General features: G+C 40.5%; 1 protein-coding gene across 1 annotated transcript; it reads right to left on the bottom strand.

Moving 5' to 3' along the window:
- Positions 1-635: 635 nt before the first annotated feature.
- Positions 636-14,669, bottom strand: NOBOX (NOBOX oogenesis homeobox). The gene is made up of 9 exons (XM_064514122.1): positions 13,924-14,669; positions 13,375-13,481; positions 12,731-12,849; positions 11,566-11,793; positions 10,331-10,334; positions 4,651-4,940; positions 3,708-4,054; positions 1,438-1,779; positions 636-883 (listed from the first exon to the last, which is right to left on the bottom strand). Exons 1-9 carry the CDS (start codon positions 14,426-14,428, stop codon positions 858-860), a joined length of 1,968 nt encoding a protein of 655 aa, XP_064370192.1. The 5' UTR covers positions 14,429-14,669; the 3' UTR covers positions 636-857.
- Positions 14,670-16,716: the final 2,047 nt, after the last annotated feature.

Raw genomic sequence — 16,716 nt, 5'->3', positions numbered from 1 at the left:
CTAACAGGATGCAGATGTACCCATGCAGACTTTCCACAGATCTTGTTAACTGAGAAAGACAATAGAGAGTTTAACTCCTTTTGCAATAACTGAGCCACCTCAGAAATGAACTGTTGGGTCAACCCGAGAGACGACATTCAAGTATCTCATGAAAGTGGTAGCCACTGAACATTTAAGTTATCAACTAGTTGATTAGTAACTCTGAACAGTATGATCCTTAGACATTCAAAATCACCTATAATTCAAAGGGCACGCTAAACCAATTAATAACTGATGGGGATCTTGTTACACTGCTGGCATTTATAATAATAGTTTTATATTGAAAATTAAAAAAACAAAAAAAACTCCTCAAGGTTAGCAAACACTGAACCAATGACAGACTTCCCATGACACTTCTTCCACTGTCTGGAGTCCCTAAAATTAAGTGTACTTGCTGGAGTTCCTCCTTCTGCTTTGTATATGTCTTACTTTTCTTGGGCTCACTTCCCACATATTCCAGAATTCCATGCATGCATGCATTTCATGCATGATCTCGAATTTCTGCCTACCCATGGGACTCTGGTGCTGGTATCAAAGCTTTCCAGCCTGCGTGCTCTGGAAGATCTGAATTTGGTAAGAAGAATAAGGTCAGGAGATGTGCAAAAAACACAGACCAGAAGCTTTTATTGACTGAAATTTCCCCACTTCTTTTCTCAGCAGGAAGATCCTCATGGCAACAAAAAAAAAAAAAAATCAACCTCTCAAAAGAAACAAAAACGCGCTTCTGTTGCAAGGAGTATTCTCTTCTTGTCTCTGTTCTTACTTTGCAGAGTCTAAAATGGTAATATTTTCTCTTCTTTTTTTCTTAGAGCATAGCATCAGTCATTACTTTCTTCTTTAACATCTGAAGAAAAAAAGAAAACAGATTCATAATAAAATGTGATCTCAGATCACCCAGAATTACCTGAATTTTTAAAAAATATTTTATGTTTCAAAATTAGAAAACTCCAAAGAAATTCACTATTTGAGACATAAGATACCTTCCATCAAATCTAAAGTAAGGTAATTTTGGTTCTAAAGGAAAAACCTGAAAAGGGATATTGAGACAAAACTCTCCCCTTCTCCCTACTCTTGCTCAAGTTCTGCCTTGAAGAAACAGGTATAGGCCTGTTGGAATATTAGGGGAAAAAAAAGCAATCTTGTGTAGCCACTCAGCTCACAACAGTAGATGTCTGACAGAGGACAGAATTTTGCCGTCTCTTTTACTGACCTGCCTATGAGTGCCTACCACTGAAAAGAGATCAATCTGAGAACCTAGCAATAGGATCATTAGGCTTCCATTCCCATTCATGCCACAGTTTTGATCCCACAGCTGCATCCAGAGGAGTTACTGCAGCCTTGGAATTCTTTCCTTATCCCTCCCTCTTCTCTGAAGGACTCAGCTGGCCTTTCATTTACCAACAATGCTCTCTCCTTTCTTGCTACTGCTGCTCTCTACTTCTTCAGCAAGTGATGTCAACTCCAGCTCTGTCTGGTGGTTCTGATATGAACTCTGGTCTGGTGTTGCCACTTCCTTTGGTTTTCCAGTATGTGACATGGATCCTAATGTTGTTCCATTGGGCACTTGAAGGAAATATGGAGAGGAGGGCAGGCTGGGCTGAGTGTAGGAAATCTGCTCTGCGAAGTAGTGTCCTCCTGCTGTGCTAGAAAATGGCATTCGTGAGCCCAACTGATTTGAGAATGGAACTCCCTGCATATAGAAATCATTCCAGGGGACAGCTTGATAGGCAGTGATACCTGCTGAGAAAAAAGCAACAAAGGACAGAATAATTAAAAATAAGGAAGGTAGGATTAATACCGTGTACATGTAAAAATGCTTATCTTGTGCTTCTAAAAACACAAAAAACATGTTTAGTGCAAATCAGTATTAACACTTACACCTTAACAGTTTCTGCAACAGAGCAGACACTGCAGGCATATGAAGGTTAACTTTGTTGTTTCTACAGCAGTATTTTTATTCAGGGCATAGTTCATAGGTGGAAGAACTTGAAAAATTCATAGCACTGTTCTAATCTAAATAATGTGATGTCACTTTAGCACAGATCCTGGGAGTATTTAGTGACCTTATAGTTAAAAAAAAAAAAAAAAAAAAGTTTTTTCTCCACCCCTACTTGTCCAAATCAGCTCTGCAAAGTGTGAGCTGGATGCTCATTCATCACTCTCATTTATTAAACTTGCAATCCCAAAAGCAGGTACATTTCTTAACTCATATATATTAATCCAGCTGAACTGCTCACTCACTTATATGCTGAAATAAGACTTTAGGGGTGTGTGTAACTGCCAGTCCGGTCCTCTCCCCATTGCACTTCCGGGCCCTGGGCCTCAGCTGTCCACACTGCACAATCAAAGGATCCCCTCCTTGAAGAGAAGAGCCTGGCACTGCGAATTCACTACACATTGTGCTCCACACAGGAGCACAGAAGGAGAGAGCATCAACTTTGACACTCTGCTCCTGCAGCAGTCCTCCAACTTTATCAGTCCTTGCAAGGCTAGCACTTTTATATATCCCTTCATGCTCTCATGACATGCTCCAAGGCATACAATGCACACTCCTGGCATCATGCTATAAAAGCATTAATTTGGTGTGCTGTGACACAGCCCTCTCATTACTTCTGGCACTTCAAACTGAAAAACCACAGAAAATAATAATTCTGCTTTACAACCACAGAGGAGAGCCAGGCCAAGTGCCAGATAGAATGGATGCTGCCAAACTGTTTTTAGCCATGAACAGTGTGAACATGAGCCAGCGTGTGCCAACAAACCTGTGAGTCAGATTTCTTTCCCTGACAAGGTATGCAAACACAGTACAGAAATAGGAGCAGCATCTGTGGTCTGAAAACCCTTTATTCTCTTATGTGATAAGAAGTGAGACAGATTTTTGGACTGTGTGCTTACTTTTAACAAGCCTGACAGTCCAAACAAACTGCAATAGCTTGTTATCTTTTGATTTTACTTGGACCTGAACAACTTCAAAATACAAATCACTGACACAAAACAAGGAGGTTGACAATGCCATTTTTACCTAGTTACTTTTTAGAAAATAAATTATGTTGAAGTGCTTTAATCTAATTGATGTTACAAATTAATGTCAGAGGAAGAAAAATAACGAAGCTATATTCATATTGTATTGCCTATAGCTCTAACCCTCTTCTTTTGCACTGCCCCATGGTACACACATTTCCAAATGGTTTCAGCAGAAGCCCAGTAAAGTCAGAAGACTATTTTTCTCGCTATCACCAACTAGTTGACTTGCTGTTGCACTTTTTTCACCTTGCATCTTTGATCCATACCTACCTATACCATAGGCATATTAGTTTGCTCCACAGTACACCTTTGGAAAAGAAAAATTAGCTTCCTACCAGACAAACCATTGCACTACCTGACCTATTCACATGATAACACTCTCTCTGACATGCAGCCAAGAAATAACTTCTTAATCAAATCTGTGTCACCTGGCACTTAAAAAAAAAAAAGAATACAGGGAAATAAATGGATGGGAGGCATATATATGTGTGTATACATATATATATATATATATATGCACATGTATATGCATGTTCCTTCTTCCTTTCATTATCATCAGTAAAATTACTGATCATCCTGGACCTTTCAGGGTATCATTTAGTTACTCCAGAGGAGTAGAATGCCAAAAGAATTCAGAAATTTACCTGAGCTTCCACTTGGCTGCTGTAACAAGATCTGTCCCCCCATGTGGTTCTGTACGTAGCCTTGCGAGGCCCCTGCTGCCCCATAGGTTATGACTCCACTGTTGCCAGCTAAGGTGAGAAAAGGCATATTGGACTCAGTGGATGTTGTAGGTGTGAGGTGGACGCTGGAGAGCTCATTGCTGGGCAGGTGAACTGGCAGATGGTGGAACTGGGAGAGCTGGTGCTGCTGAGGATATTGGGGCAGGTGGTAGGTTCCACCCTGGCTGCTGTATTGGCAGTACGAGGTCTCTAAGTTGGCTGCAGACTCCAGCTGTTCAGGGTAATTGCAGGAAGCTGGGGAACTTGCACTGCAAGCAAGGAGAGAAGCAATTCAGAGATTAAAGTAGGGGCAACAGCAACCTGTATAACAAATAATTGTTTATATCTCCCCCTTAACATCCACTCCAACCCTGATATAATTCCTATCCTCTCTCCCAAATCCCAGGCACAGAACAAGAGCAACGGAAACCACTCAAGCAGAGTGCTATCATAGGGTATCATAGCATATCATAGGGTTCTTTAACAGTGCACATTAGTGAGGACTACCTTTACCTCTGCTCTGCCTAGCCTCTAAGCACCCCCCAATACTCAGTACATCATCTCCTAAGGATTCCTTATCACTGTACTTTTGAACCCCACTTTCGTCAACATACTTGCAATTCTGACTGCATTTTGGTAAAAGGTATGCCTTTTGTGAGAAGTAATGCACATCTTTACATTTTTTTATACTCCCTTTAAAGGAGTTTCCTTTCTTTTACTCTCTGGACCTTCTCACTCCCACATCTAAATCTTCATTTATGCTCCCATCTATTTCCTTGTCCAACAATCCAGCTTTGCCCTCGCAAGGCTTCTCCCAAGGTTCACTTTTCTCATCTCCTTCAAACACAATCTCATCCATTCCTACCCTTGATTCTGGGTGTTGTAAGTGAAGGTGTCCATGGAGCCGTTTTCCTGACAGGACAAGCTGCATTCACTGTTGGGAGTGTCCAGAATCAAGGGGACAATATGACTGTGGGGGTTGAAGGACAGACTGAAAGGGAGGCTGGCCCTGCGGATGGGTGGAGGGCTGGAAAGACTAGGAAAGCACTCCATTCTGCTGGAACCAAAGTTGCCTTGAGACAGTGGCTTTGTCTGAACTGCTTCACAAGGTGACACCATTCCTGTCACTGAAGATACTGTGAATAAAGAGAGACACTGTCACATTGTGCTGTAATACTGAAAATAAAAAGGAGCAAGCAGAGGGAAGAAAGTCACAGGAGTGACAGAAGAGAAAGGCAAGATGTCAGTGAATGAGCAGAGGTTAACAGATGAGAATAAAAGTAAGTAAGCAGCAGCACGGCTGCTGGGAAGCAAAAGGTATATAAGGAGTCAGGCTCTCTGGAACAGAGGCTGATGTTTATTGATTAAATAAAATTACCTTCATGATCTCAGTTTCTGCACACTGGATTTATTCAGCTCTCAAGAAGCCAGCCAAATGAAGCAAAGCACTTCCTGGAAAAAAGCCAGGCACAATCCCCCAGCCATCTTCCATCTCTAGTGTCCTCTTGGAAGAATGTGCTGCACAGACTACCCTTTCAAAAGACTTAACTGTGGTTTGAAAGAAACAAAAATGTGCCTTCAGAGATCCACTGTCTAGGTCATTACCAAAATTTCACTCCTAGTTGGGCCTCTGATGAGTCAATCCAAAAAAGCAGAGATGCCAGCTGAAGGGCCCTGGGAACAAGAAGCTGGGAGATGGAAAATGAAATGGACATCATTTGATTGCTAGAGTCTTGTTTCATGACCTGCCTCCTCAGTCACTGCTGGAAAAGGAGAGAGGAATGGTTTCCTATCTCTGTGAAAGGAAGACAGTGTAGGAAATGAGAAAGTCAGAAGCGCATATGTTGATGATCCAAAATAACAAGTGTATGTGGGAGTTCAAGAAGCTTGCACATGGTGCAAGCGAATAAGATTCTCTTCTGTTATGCCAAATAGCAAACTATCTCTTTCCTGAGAAGTGTGACAATCAGGTGTGCATGACACAATTTGAAATGAATTTTCAAGTCTGGCTAGGTTGAATGAGCACAAGTAGTAGGCAAATATGAGAAAATGCCAGTGACTGTTCAGGCAACATTAGTCTACTGCTACGCATTGGAAGGCATTTAGGGAAAGTTAAAAGTACAAATAGCTTACAGCTGTAGCTGTAACTGTATTTGGTGATCTGCACCCTTGCAGACATACAGTGCAACATCAGATGCACTCCACCAAGGGAGAATCAAAGGCCTTAAACAAAAGACTTAATCATAATACTGCAATGACAAGCATATGCAATTGTTAGAGAATTTTGGAATGCATGCTCAGAGAGCTCATAAGGAGATTCCACTTCAACACCTTGCAGCACAATTTCTCAGTTTCCCCAGTGTACTGTGCAGCTGTGCTTATCTTATTTTATCTTCCTACATCAAATGGTTTTCAATTCATTGCAGCTATGGAAAGAGGGAGTTGCAATGTTTCAGTGAAAACTTGAACAGCCCTGACTTTTGATTCATTTAGAAAACCAGAGCAAGTCCTATGATGGTATCTCAAAAGCATTCACATGCCCAGGCAATTGTCAGTGGTTTGTTCTTTATTTGAACGTATCCTTTCTCCATGTTGGGCAACATTTGTAGCGTACATGCGATAGGTTTATCTCACCATTTGCTATTTTTTGACATAACACAGCTCATCTAGTCCCATATAACACAGCATTAGTCAAGAGAATATTTAGTTTCCTTGCAAGTCAAAATGGCTTAAGTCAGAAATGAAGCTGAGAATCTCTTCCGGCTTTTGGAAACCTTCTTTTGCACTTGTTCTCCTAACCATTCTGTGCTGAAATGTAGTAGTAAATACAGATGTTATGAAACAGCAGTCATTTGGGGAATAACTTACCTGAAAAATTGACCACATACAAATAAACCTTTAGTCAATGACAGTAGGATCAGCTATTCTGCTGATGGCCATCATCTTGCTCAGAATTAATACAAGCACTGCTACCAACATTGCCCAAGAATCACTTCTAAATTCACTTTCACACACATTTAGAATTAATTTCTGTTTCGTGAAGTATTTGCAACACCTAGTGCAGATTATCCTTATGGATCATGGCAATAGTACCATGGGCAATGAGCTCATGAAGATAGCATACTCAGCCTCCAAAGAGCTGGCTCAGCCTTGTCTAGAATTTCCTCTGCTTCTCAGACCATTCTAAGACAGACACTGAATGCATCACTTCTGAGTACAGTAACAACTGCAGTGAGAATAAACAAATTTCCAGAGAAGTAGTATCTGCTAAATACGACACTACATTTACGTAAGATTTCAGCATCTTGTTCAATGGTGAAGTGTGTGTTTGATGACCCCTGGCTTAAGATAATACTTACATTTTACAATTCTGTTGTTCTGCCAGACGTTGATGTAGACATACAAATTCTCAGTAGGTTTTCCATTGAAAGTGCGAATGCAACAGTAGGATTTTGTTTATCACTTCCACTGTTTCTAGATTTTCAGTCCATGAGACAACCTTGGCAATTTATGGAGAGCAATTTAATAATTTGCAGCTTCAGATCTCACTTTGGTCAGTCTCTGAACCAGTTGTGGTGATACACTTGTCTTTTAACTCAAGAGTAGCTATTCTAAGTCTTCAGCTACACAGATGTCTTCTCCATGCTTTAGCTGCTTCCTCAGCATACTGGTAGAGTTAAGATACCCATTCTTTAGTGCAAACAGTTTCCAGTGTATGGGACAGAGTCTTTTATGATTAAAAAGGGATGTGTACACTTCTTGGTATGACTGTGATTTCAGTCTTATACCAATATTGAAGCAGACAGAGGTCTATTCTAGAGCAGAGTCTAGGTCATGTCAAACTTCACGCGGTTATTTCTAAAACTTCCATTACAATCCCATCTCTGCTACTAAGTAATTACCTTGTTATTTGCACAAGAACTACCAGCATATGCTGGGCTCCTGAAACGTGTCCTCAGCAAAATAGCTACAAGAAGCAAAATACTTCCTGCAAAAGCAGCACTGGGGGTAGGGGGGGAAAAATCTCATCCTACAAACCAGAGGTATAGAATGTAACTTTTCTCTCTAAAGGGTCAAATCTAAAGGGGTAAGGAGGCCATACAGATACAAGCATCTCTCCTGCTCACAAACAGCTTCTGCAAAGTAGACATCATTAGTTAAATCATCAGTAACCTCATAAAATATGCAAAAATATGCACAAGTGCATGCCTAGTCTTGCCTGAAGAACTGCCATAACTGAAAGTTTATGTATGCATATGGTCACTGCTCACCTGCACAAACATGCTCTTGATTTGCATGTAAAAGACACTTCACTGTACTTGCATCCATACTTTCTGTAATGCTAAGGAAGATTCAAGCCTAATTAGAGACATTAGAGTTTCATCTCCAAGAGTCTCTTTATGCCTTAAGTCAATAAATTACCAGAAAGAAATCTGTGGGAAGTCTCAGACAAACAAGAAGAGAAACTTCAAATAACTGAAAATATCAAAAAAGAATTAAGTACATTAATTTGTTTAAAACAAGCTAGCTGTCTTACAAAAGTAGTAGGAAAACAATTCTAAGATCAAAGAAAGCTCAGGTAAGAATTTATAAAGTAAACAAGGCTCTTATGGCAAGTTGTGTGGGTAAGACTAGAAAACTGAAACCAAACTCAGAAGCCACAACTGCCGGCAAGGAAGATTAAGTCTCAAATAGAACTTGGTGACATTTTTAATCATCTTGTTTACAGAACCATACAAAAAGGTGGGACATAAAAAAACACTATTCAGTCTGAATTACTGGCTAAATAACAAGAAAAAAACAAAGGAAAAGAGGACACTGAACACTCTCCAATGGTGTTAGGTAACAAATCTTACTGTTCTCATGCACATAAGTGATTTGCTTGTCCAGCTGAAAGTGGTTTAGCCCACTGCTACCAAGGAAAGTGTCCGAATAATCACTCTACTGGGCCACAATCTTGGGCAGAACTGTACCATGACACACAGGTCAAAGATTAGTTTGAAGAAACCTGTCATTTATGAGCTGTTTACACAGAGGCCATTCTTTGTACTAAGCAACTGCTCTTGTCTTGCAAATGCACCATGCTATTCATTTGTCCTTCTGGTTTTTTTATATTTTGGATTTTATCCTATCCATATTTTATCTCCTTCATTTTGAGATCTTCTAATGAAGAAAACAGGTGGGTCCTGCATGTTTCGATTTGTTGGCAAGCTTTTTTTCTGAAGAAGGCAGCTGAATTTGAAAGTTGCGTTGTCTTTTATTTTTCTTCCATCTCATTTTCTAATTTCATTCTTAAAGAAAAAAAGTCTGCTTATATGATGTCAGATAACAAAAAAAGGAAGTTTTTTTCCTTATTGTTGGGTTTTCCTACATCTAATGTGGCAAAACTGTGTTTGAAGCTTTTCCCATGATTAGGCTACGCAGCTTTCCCTCCCACAAGGTCTCTCTGTACCTCGTAACAGTCTTTCCCTCAGAGGGAGCACTAACTTAGATATCTCTGCTCCGCCCTGGCAGCAATTTTCCCATGACTTGTAGGAACGCAGTATTTTTAAGATGTCCACGTTCCATCAAATTTGACTGGAGTTAAATAAATTTGGAGGGGAAACTGGGTTTAATAAACAGAGCACACTTCTGTGTGGTGGCTCATTACATACAACGTACATCTCCTTCCCCTGAGGAAACCAAGTCAGGAAAAAAAAAAAAAACACCACCAACAAATAGCCCTCAGGATTTGTGTGTATTAGCAAAGTATGCCTCTTTTCTGTGAAGCAATTTAGAAATGGTACTTTCTTTTCAAACAGATCTGTATCTGGAAAGTGTTTACCAGCTTTAGATGACACAAATAGATTTCATTACTTCTTGCCCAGCAGAAGCAGCATCATTTAAACAGAACAAGGGGAAGTCTGTTCCCTCATATACATCTAGCAAAATGAAGTATACTCTAATCCTTAAACGTGCACCTAATATTGAAGATACTGTGGTTTCAGACAAACTATGGAAGCTACATGTACACACAGTAAATGCAATAGACGACAGCAGCGAGTTCAGAGGACTCAGGCAGTTAAGAACTTGGCTATGTTTATCACTCGTTTGCTCACATAAGCAGTCCATTCTCAGAAACATTCACTTGCCTTTTTCTTCCTTACACATTATGCAAAAAAATTCAGACACGACTTTTCTTTCCTAACAGAACGATTGTGTTTTCCATGAGTGCAGTGGCATCCAGTGTGCAGGTTCTTCAGAAGAAAGTATTCAGTACAGACAGATGACAAGATCACAGCCCTGAATGAAACTTTAGCTGTAGCTCTGCTCATTTTCTCTAATAAACTTGATTCTCTTGACTAAATAACATGTCTGCAGGTGAACTTTAGGAACCAGGAGAGTTTTGCAGACAAGAGTAGAAATATAAACATATTTGGTTTGTTTTCCTTAAATGAATTATTCAAAATCTTGGTCTTTATCTAATTAAATACAGGACTCACTGACTGCACCATTTCTTCATTCTGGGAAGCAGTGGATTATTCAAACACTTTGACCATGTTTACTCTGCTGCAAGAAGATGTGGAAAAACTGCAGTTAATTGAATTACAGTTAAATTGGTTAAACAGCTCATAGAGCTGACTTAAGTAGTCCTTGCCTTGAGATTATTTTTGACAGGCAAATTTAAATGACAGAAGTGCTGGATTAGAGTATCAAGAAAGCATCACAATTAAATATGTTTAGTTTAGATATCTGGTTTTTAGAATTCTGAATTTGCTGATACAGTTTTATTGTTGCTTTCTACAGTGCCAAAATATTTTGTAAGTTATCAGTCCTATTAAAAATAATACTGTATTAAAGTTCAGTCATATTAAAAATATGTTTTGCATAGAATTGGTCTTAAAAGTAATACCACTATGTATTTAGCATACAACAAAAGGACAGAAATGAGAGCATGAAATTCAAAAGAATGAATAGTACTGAAGAGCAGAACACCCCCCCCCCCCCCCAGCTGTACTGTGTGTCAGCACATCTATTGCTTGTGATATCTCTCCCTAAGGAAGTGGTGAAACCCTCATTATTTTGAAAATATTTTCAAGTCATATCAACTTGGAAAACTAAACATATATAAGAAATGCTTTATGGAACATTCCTGACCCCAGGGAATGTCCTGGTACTCCACACATGAATATGCAATTGAACAAACCCTTTCTCTTTGGTTGCTATGAATCTTCAAGTCTAATTGCAGCTCAGGTAGAAAACTGATCCAACAGCACAGCCCTCTGACTTTCAACAACATTGCAACAGGAACTAAGTTAGGCTGTATGCTTAAGAATTCAAACAGTCTCACTCCCTCAAGGTATTGCACAAAATAGGAATCTGCACTGCCCATTCCTAGTGGCTGGAGAAGTCAAAGAACCTCTCTGGGAAGATGGAAAGGTATGGGTGGATCTAGGAGGGATCTGAGGGAGGCTCTGCAACACCAACAGTTTACACAATGCACCTTCCTCACACAGCTTGCTCTATTACAGGTTGTAGCCAAAACACTGTAATCGAGACCAGAATATCTCCAACAGCTCCAGCATCATATAGCTATTACAGAAGACTGTCCCAATCCTGTAACCCTATGGAGTCGTATTTGGAAGTCCTTGCTGGGCTGTGCTAGGTTATGAATAAGTACTGCATATTTGGCTCCAGTGTTAGCACTGAGACTCCACCCAGCATAGCTGGTAACTGGATTAGCAGGGAGCTGTTAAACCTGGTGTCACTGTTTGGACTGGTCAGGGGGAACATGACTCACAAGACCTTCCTAAGAGTGTTTGGGAACCTATCAGCACCACCAACCAATGCTGTAGCTACTATCAAAACACTGTATCTACTGATATGGGTCTTACCTGAAGAGGAAGCAAGTGGTGCATGGTGTCCACTGAGCAGGCTGGAATAGTTCCCAACTGTAGTGTCTACACCCAACATGGCAGGCTGGTCATGAACAATGTCAGGCAGTGGAGGCATAGGCAGAAGAGGTGCCCTGAAGGTGTACATAAAGGACATGAACGTAAACCAGAGGACAAGACAAGACATTATCAAAAAATATACACTTAAACTCTCCTATAAGGGACAAGCCCTAGATCACTAGTAGATGGAAGGGGAAGTGCTGGCTGAATTCCAAGAACAAGAAGAAGCAGTGCAAGGGATGTTGTATCAAATATCTGGACAAGCAGTCCCAGGTCACGAGTGGCAGAAAGGGCAGGTGACAGGGACAGCACAGTGAGACCAGTCAGGTGGTCTCCTGTCTTTCACTCAATTCCATTTTTACACTTCATTCCGTTCTCTTCAGAGAAAGACCTGCATTCCAAGCTGCCATAAATACTTCCCTCAGAAAGATTCACTTCTTCCTTCCCTCTCTCCCCCCACTTGAAAGACCATCTATCCTCACTCACTCCAATTTCTCCCCAATAGGAATTTCCCACCTCTCCTCTGCAGAGGTGCTAGCTTTCATTTCTTCAGATAAACCCATGTCTTTGTAAGACTAATCTGGGCAAGTAGCAATTCTATCATCAAAGGAAAATCTATGAACAAGGAAAGCACAGGTGACAGAGGGACTGGGATGAAAGAATTCCCAAGCACACACACAAAGGGTCTGGCCAGCACACTCACAGAAACTGAAAACGGAGCTGTAATCAAATTCCTATTTCATTCTCTGCTCTCTACATGTCTTCAACAGAGGGATTTCAACATTTTTACTTCAAAGTTGTGCTGCAGATTAATCAGAAGCCCTCTTAGACAGTCCACTACAATCTGCCTAGACATCTGTTAGACTGTAGGATACAGAGGAGGAGCTACAGAGGTCCAACTCAATGGTCAGCTCTCAGTGGCTTAAATGTAAAGGGAAAGAGGGACAGGGAAATATTTCATTCATTAGGTAATTAATGTGGAGGAAGGCAAAAACAGAGCAAGTCTCTCACCCATAACTGTCTGACCCCAAGGGGACTGACGGAGCTGCTGATGCTGAGTATTTTTTATTCCCTTTCACACTCAACTTCTCTGTTTTTCGCCACTTTGCCCTGCGATTCTGAAACCAGACCTGATAAATGGAGGGAAAAGATACATTCAGAGCAGAAACCATCTCCACATGGGGACATGGGAAAAAATCAGCAATAACTGCCTCCACAGCCCACCAAGTTCAACCAAAACTCTCCTCTCTTCCAGAGAATCAGCAAGGTTCATTGCAACCAGAAAGAGAAGAATAACAGCAGAAAGATCATACTTCAAGCCCCAGTTTCATTTGTTACTCATAGAATAATCTTCAAGATAAAGAGATTAACTCCAGCCTCTTTTACTCACACATTATGTGTCTCATGTTAAGAGGCAGGAAGAGAGATGGAGTAGAAATCAGCTGATTCCACTGCCTTTTTTTTTTTTTTGGTCTAGTATCCATCTGTACAACCTCTCTTTCTGACCTTCTCATCAGTGGAAGCTGCAGTCTCTATCCTGTTTCTCGCAAGCTCCTCTCTTCTTACTCAAGATCTTCCTCCCTGCCCCAGTCCCTCTCCTTCTCATTTTCTGGCACATAACCCACAGCCAACTCTGTTACCCACACAGGTGTTACCATGATACGCTGTGGTGTTACACCAACAACAGCTGCAATCTCCCTCCTCTTCTCATTGTCAGGGTAGTGGTCTTCCTGGAACATCTTCTCCAACTCTCCTAGCTGCTCTAAAAATGATGTATTGTTCAGAGAGAGAGAGAGAGAGAGAGAGAGAGAGAGAGAGAGAGAGAGATATGGGGAGTAGGTGATAAGAGAATAAAAATATTCCAAGAGAAACAAGACAGGGGAAAAAACAAAATAGAACAACTTTTACTATACTTAGGAAAAAGAAATACTTGAGCAATAAAGAACTTCTTTAAAAGCACACCACAAAAATAAACACAAATCTTCATCCACAGTAAAAACAAAAAGCATTGCTAGTAATACTTCAAACACAAGGCACACAGGAACCTTTATTTGAAGATGTTCCTGCACAACTAATATTGCAGAATGCATTGCAAATAGTGCAAGTCAGTGTCTCCAAGTTGTGTCTTCTGTATGGTGAAGGAAACACTACTGCCACTGCCACCATAAGTGTCACTGTCTGCCACTCAGTTCCCCATTATCTACCTGCACTGTAGAAGGTTCGTGACTTCTTCCTGACAGGCAGCAGAATTTCTGGATTCACAAGTAACTCTTTTTTCTCCTTGGGCCCATCATGGCTATTTCCAGCTACCAGCACTGAAGGTACCTTGTAGGACTGCTGAGCTGCAGTGTTGGCTGAAGCACACTTGGATGATGGATGGGTAGCCAGGCCACACACGTGCTGTAACTGGGCTAGCCTGCAGAGGTCTCCAGGGATGACACTAGATGTCTTCTCAGGACACAATCCACTTTTATCTTTTTTTTTTTTCTTCTCTGCCTCCTTTTCAATCCCATCAGAGTAATAACTCTCACAGTGTTCATGTGACCCTGACTGATCTGTGGGTTCCTGAGCAAACTCAGCCACAGGAGGTGGAGGCACAGAGTTCATGTCACTGAGGAAATCTGGTTGCTGCCTACATACCGGGGCAAGGTTGAGCTGACAGTCAAGGGCTGCTGAGTCTTGGGAAGTTGACGCAGTTGCCTGCACCATGCAGTAACTTCCATTTTCCTCCTCCTCCTCCACAGGGCTTATCCCTTCTTCTGTTCCCAAGGTATCCCCAACTTCTTTTGTAGCTGCGCTTTGGGGTGTGGGTAGCACATTGCTCCCTGTACCATGCCCACCAACAGGGTCAGCATCCACCACAAAGTGCTCAGTATTCTGTGATGAATCCTCCTTCTCGTCCTTGCACACTACAAGGAAAAAATGAAAAACCAGCCCCCCAACCCACACACATTGTCTAAGCCAGATGTGCCTCAACAGGAAGTGTCAGTTACGGGAGAAGGAAAACACTATGCAATGAAAGCCAATGGTGAAAAAAGCTAGAGTTCAAAAAGACGACTGTGACTAGGATAAAGTGCTGCTAGGAAAGTAAAAGCAGAGGATATGATATGGTCAACATGGAGATATTTCAAGCAACTGAGACGAGAAAAGCCTCATTTTGAGAGTGAAGATGCCTGCAAGAACAACCAACTGCAAACTGCAATAAGAATTAGGGCCAGACATACAGAATAAACGGAATAATGTGTATTACAAATACAGCAGTGGTAAAATAGCACTGGGGATAAAGGTCTTTGGAATGAGGAATAGAACAAAAATCAATGATGTTTACATATCCAGACACTAAGTGTCTCATTACAAAAAAAAAGATTAAAAGAAAAAGGCGGGCAAAATTCTGGTTTACTCTATCAATAGTAATTATCTGACAGATGATGTCACTTTCTGATTATAGAGGTTTCTATCATATTTGAGTTGGCCAAGCAAAACCCAATTGAATTGTACAGACTTCTGAGAACTGCCTTAAATTAGTTTTCTGCAGCTTCAAACACAACAATACTTATGATAACATAGGCTTACAAGACGGGAAATGAAATAGCTGGCTGAGGAGAAAAATAATTTAAGAAGTCTGGTCAAGTTTAACAAAAAGCATAAACTGCATTGTACTAACAGAGACTGAATAGTAGAAGACAGGTCAGAAAGATCTGAAAATAAAGAAATAAATATGCAACTATTTTTGTAACAAAGTAATAAATAAGCATTCTTTCCCAGCTAAGATACACATTTTAAAACCAAGAAAACCTGCTGATTGTCTCAGAATATGTATATAAGTCAGTGCGATTTCTGTTACTTTTTTTTTTTCTTAAGCAGGTGACTATTTCTTTAAGAATTGAGGGTAGAATAATAAAAGCAGAACCATATATTTGCCTCTGTATGGAAAGAGGAAACTTTGAGCAGACTATTGGCAGCATTTCAATTTTAAATGTCTACAGAAAAATGTGGCTGTTTAATTTTGGGGGAAAAAAAGATCTAAAATCATTTCATTTCACTCTACCCTGCTTCTGACATAAATTATTGCAACACCAAAATAAAGGACTTGCTTTCTTCCCCGTTATGTTTCTCTCCTTATACAACTAATCAGGTAGGAACCTCACAACACCAGTCAGCCAGGAGAACCTTCATGGAAGTAAGAGGCTGCTTCCAAGGCTCCAATTCACCTTTTTACAGGATTAAGAGAGTGGAATTAGTTGCATGGGAAAGAGACAGAAGCAGGAAACTGTGTAACCAAAATAATTTGATCTTGTTAAGCAGCAACAGTTTTCACCGCTGTTAAATGAGAAGAAATATCCTGATTAGCAGCGTTGAGAATGAAGCCAAGCAGAAGCTGGCTATGTTCTAATTCCTTTTTTCACTGTGCTCCCCCACTATATCTGAGTCTTTTTCAGTCCCATTCTCACTGATTACATGAAAAAGCCAATCCTGTTCTAATTATACAAAAAAAACAGTATTTTCTTGTGTTGTTCATTCTGTCACTCACCCTCTGACTCAAATGAGGAAGGGTATTTTCAGCCTAGAGTTTTGAAATGAGAAGTCTTTTTCCTTATTTTAGTTTTACACACATACTGGTCTGTGCTTACATCATAAAACACATTTCAAAGTCTTGTGCATGTCCCTTGTATCTGCAGCAGAGAGACAGATCAACATCTGGGAGTTTTACATCATCTACAGGAATCTTCCTTCATCAGAAAGGGAATTGCTAGCTCTATTGCTAAAACATATAGGAAGGGCCTGACAATGTGCAATTTAGGATTACAGGTGCCAAGAAAAGACCTGCAACGAAAATAAAGTTTGGTGAGAAACACAGACCTTCATGGTAATCTGGAAGTTGCCAATTCATTCCTCTCGCCCATCATTAAAATTACAAGCGAGCAGACTGAACATCACTTTGTGCCACTTTTAGATAAATAACTTTAAATAGAAGGAATTTTAATAGGCAGGAAACA

The sequence above is a fragment of the Dromaius novaehollandiae genome, chromosome 1 (genome assembly GCF_036370855.1).
Source record: "Dromaius novaehollandiae isolate bDroNov1 chromosome 1, bDroNov1.hap1, whole genome shotgun sequence".
Classification (NCBI taxonomy): Eukaryota; Metazoa; Chordata; class Aves; order Casuariiformes; family Dromaiidae; genus Dromaius; species Dromaius novaehollandiae.
Note: the sequence above shows the minus strand (reverse complement) of the source record. Positions and strands in the feature narration are given on the sequence as shown.

Bases quoted from the DNA above. Each gene is read 5' to 3' on its own strand.
- NOBOX (XM_064514122.1), bottom strand. From the start codon at position 14,428: ATGGTGCAGGCAACTGCGTCAACTTCCCAAGACTCAGCAGCCCTTGAC. The intron at 4,055-4,650 runs GTAGGAATGGAT...CCTTGCTTGCAG, and splicing joins TACAACACCCAGAATCAAGG to TGCAAGTTCCCCAGCTTCCT. The intron at 884-1,437 runs GTAAATGAAAGG...TTTTTTCTTCAG, and splicing joins GAAAGGAGAGAGCATTGTTG to ATGTTAAAGAAGAAAGTAAT.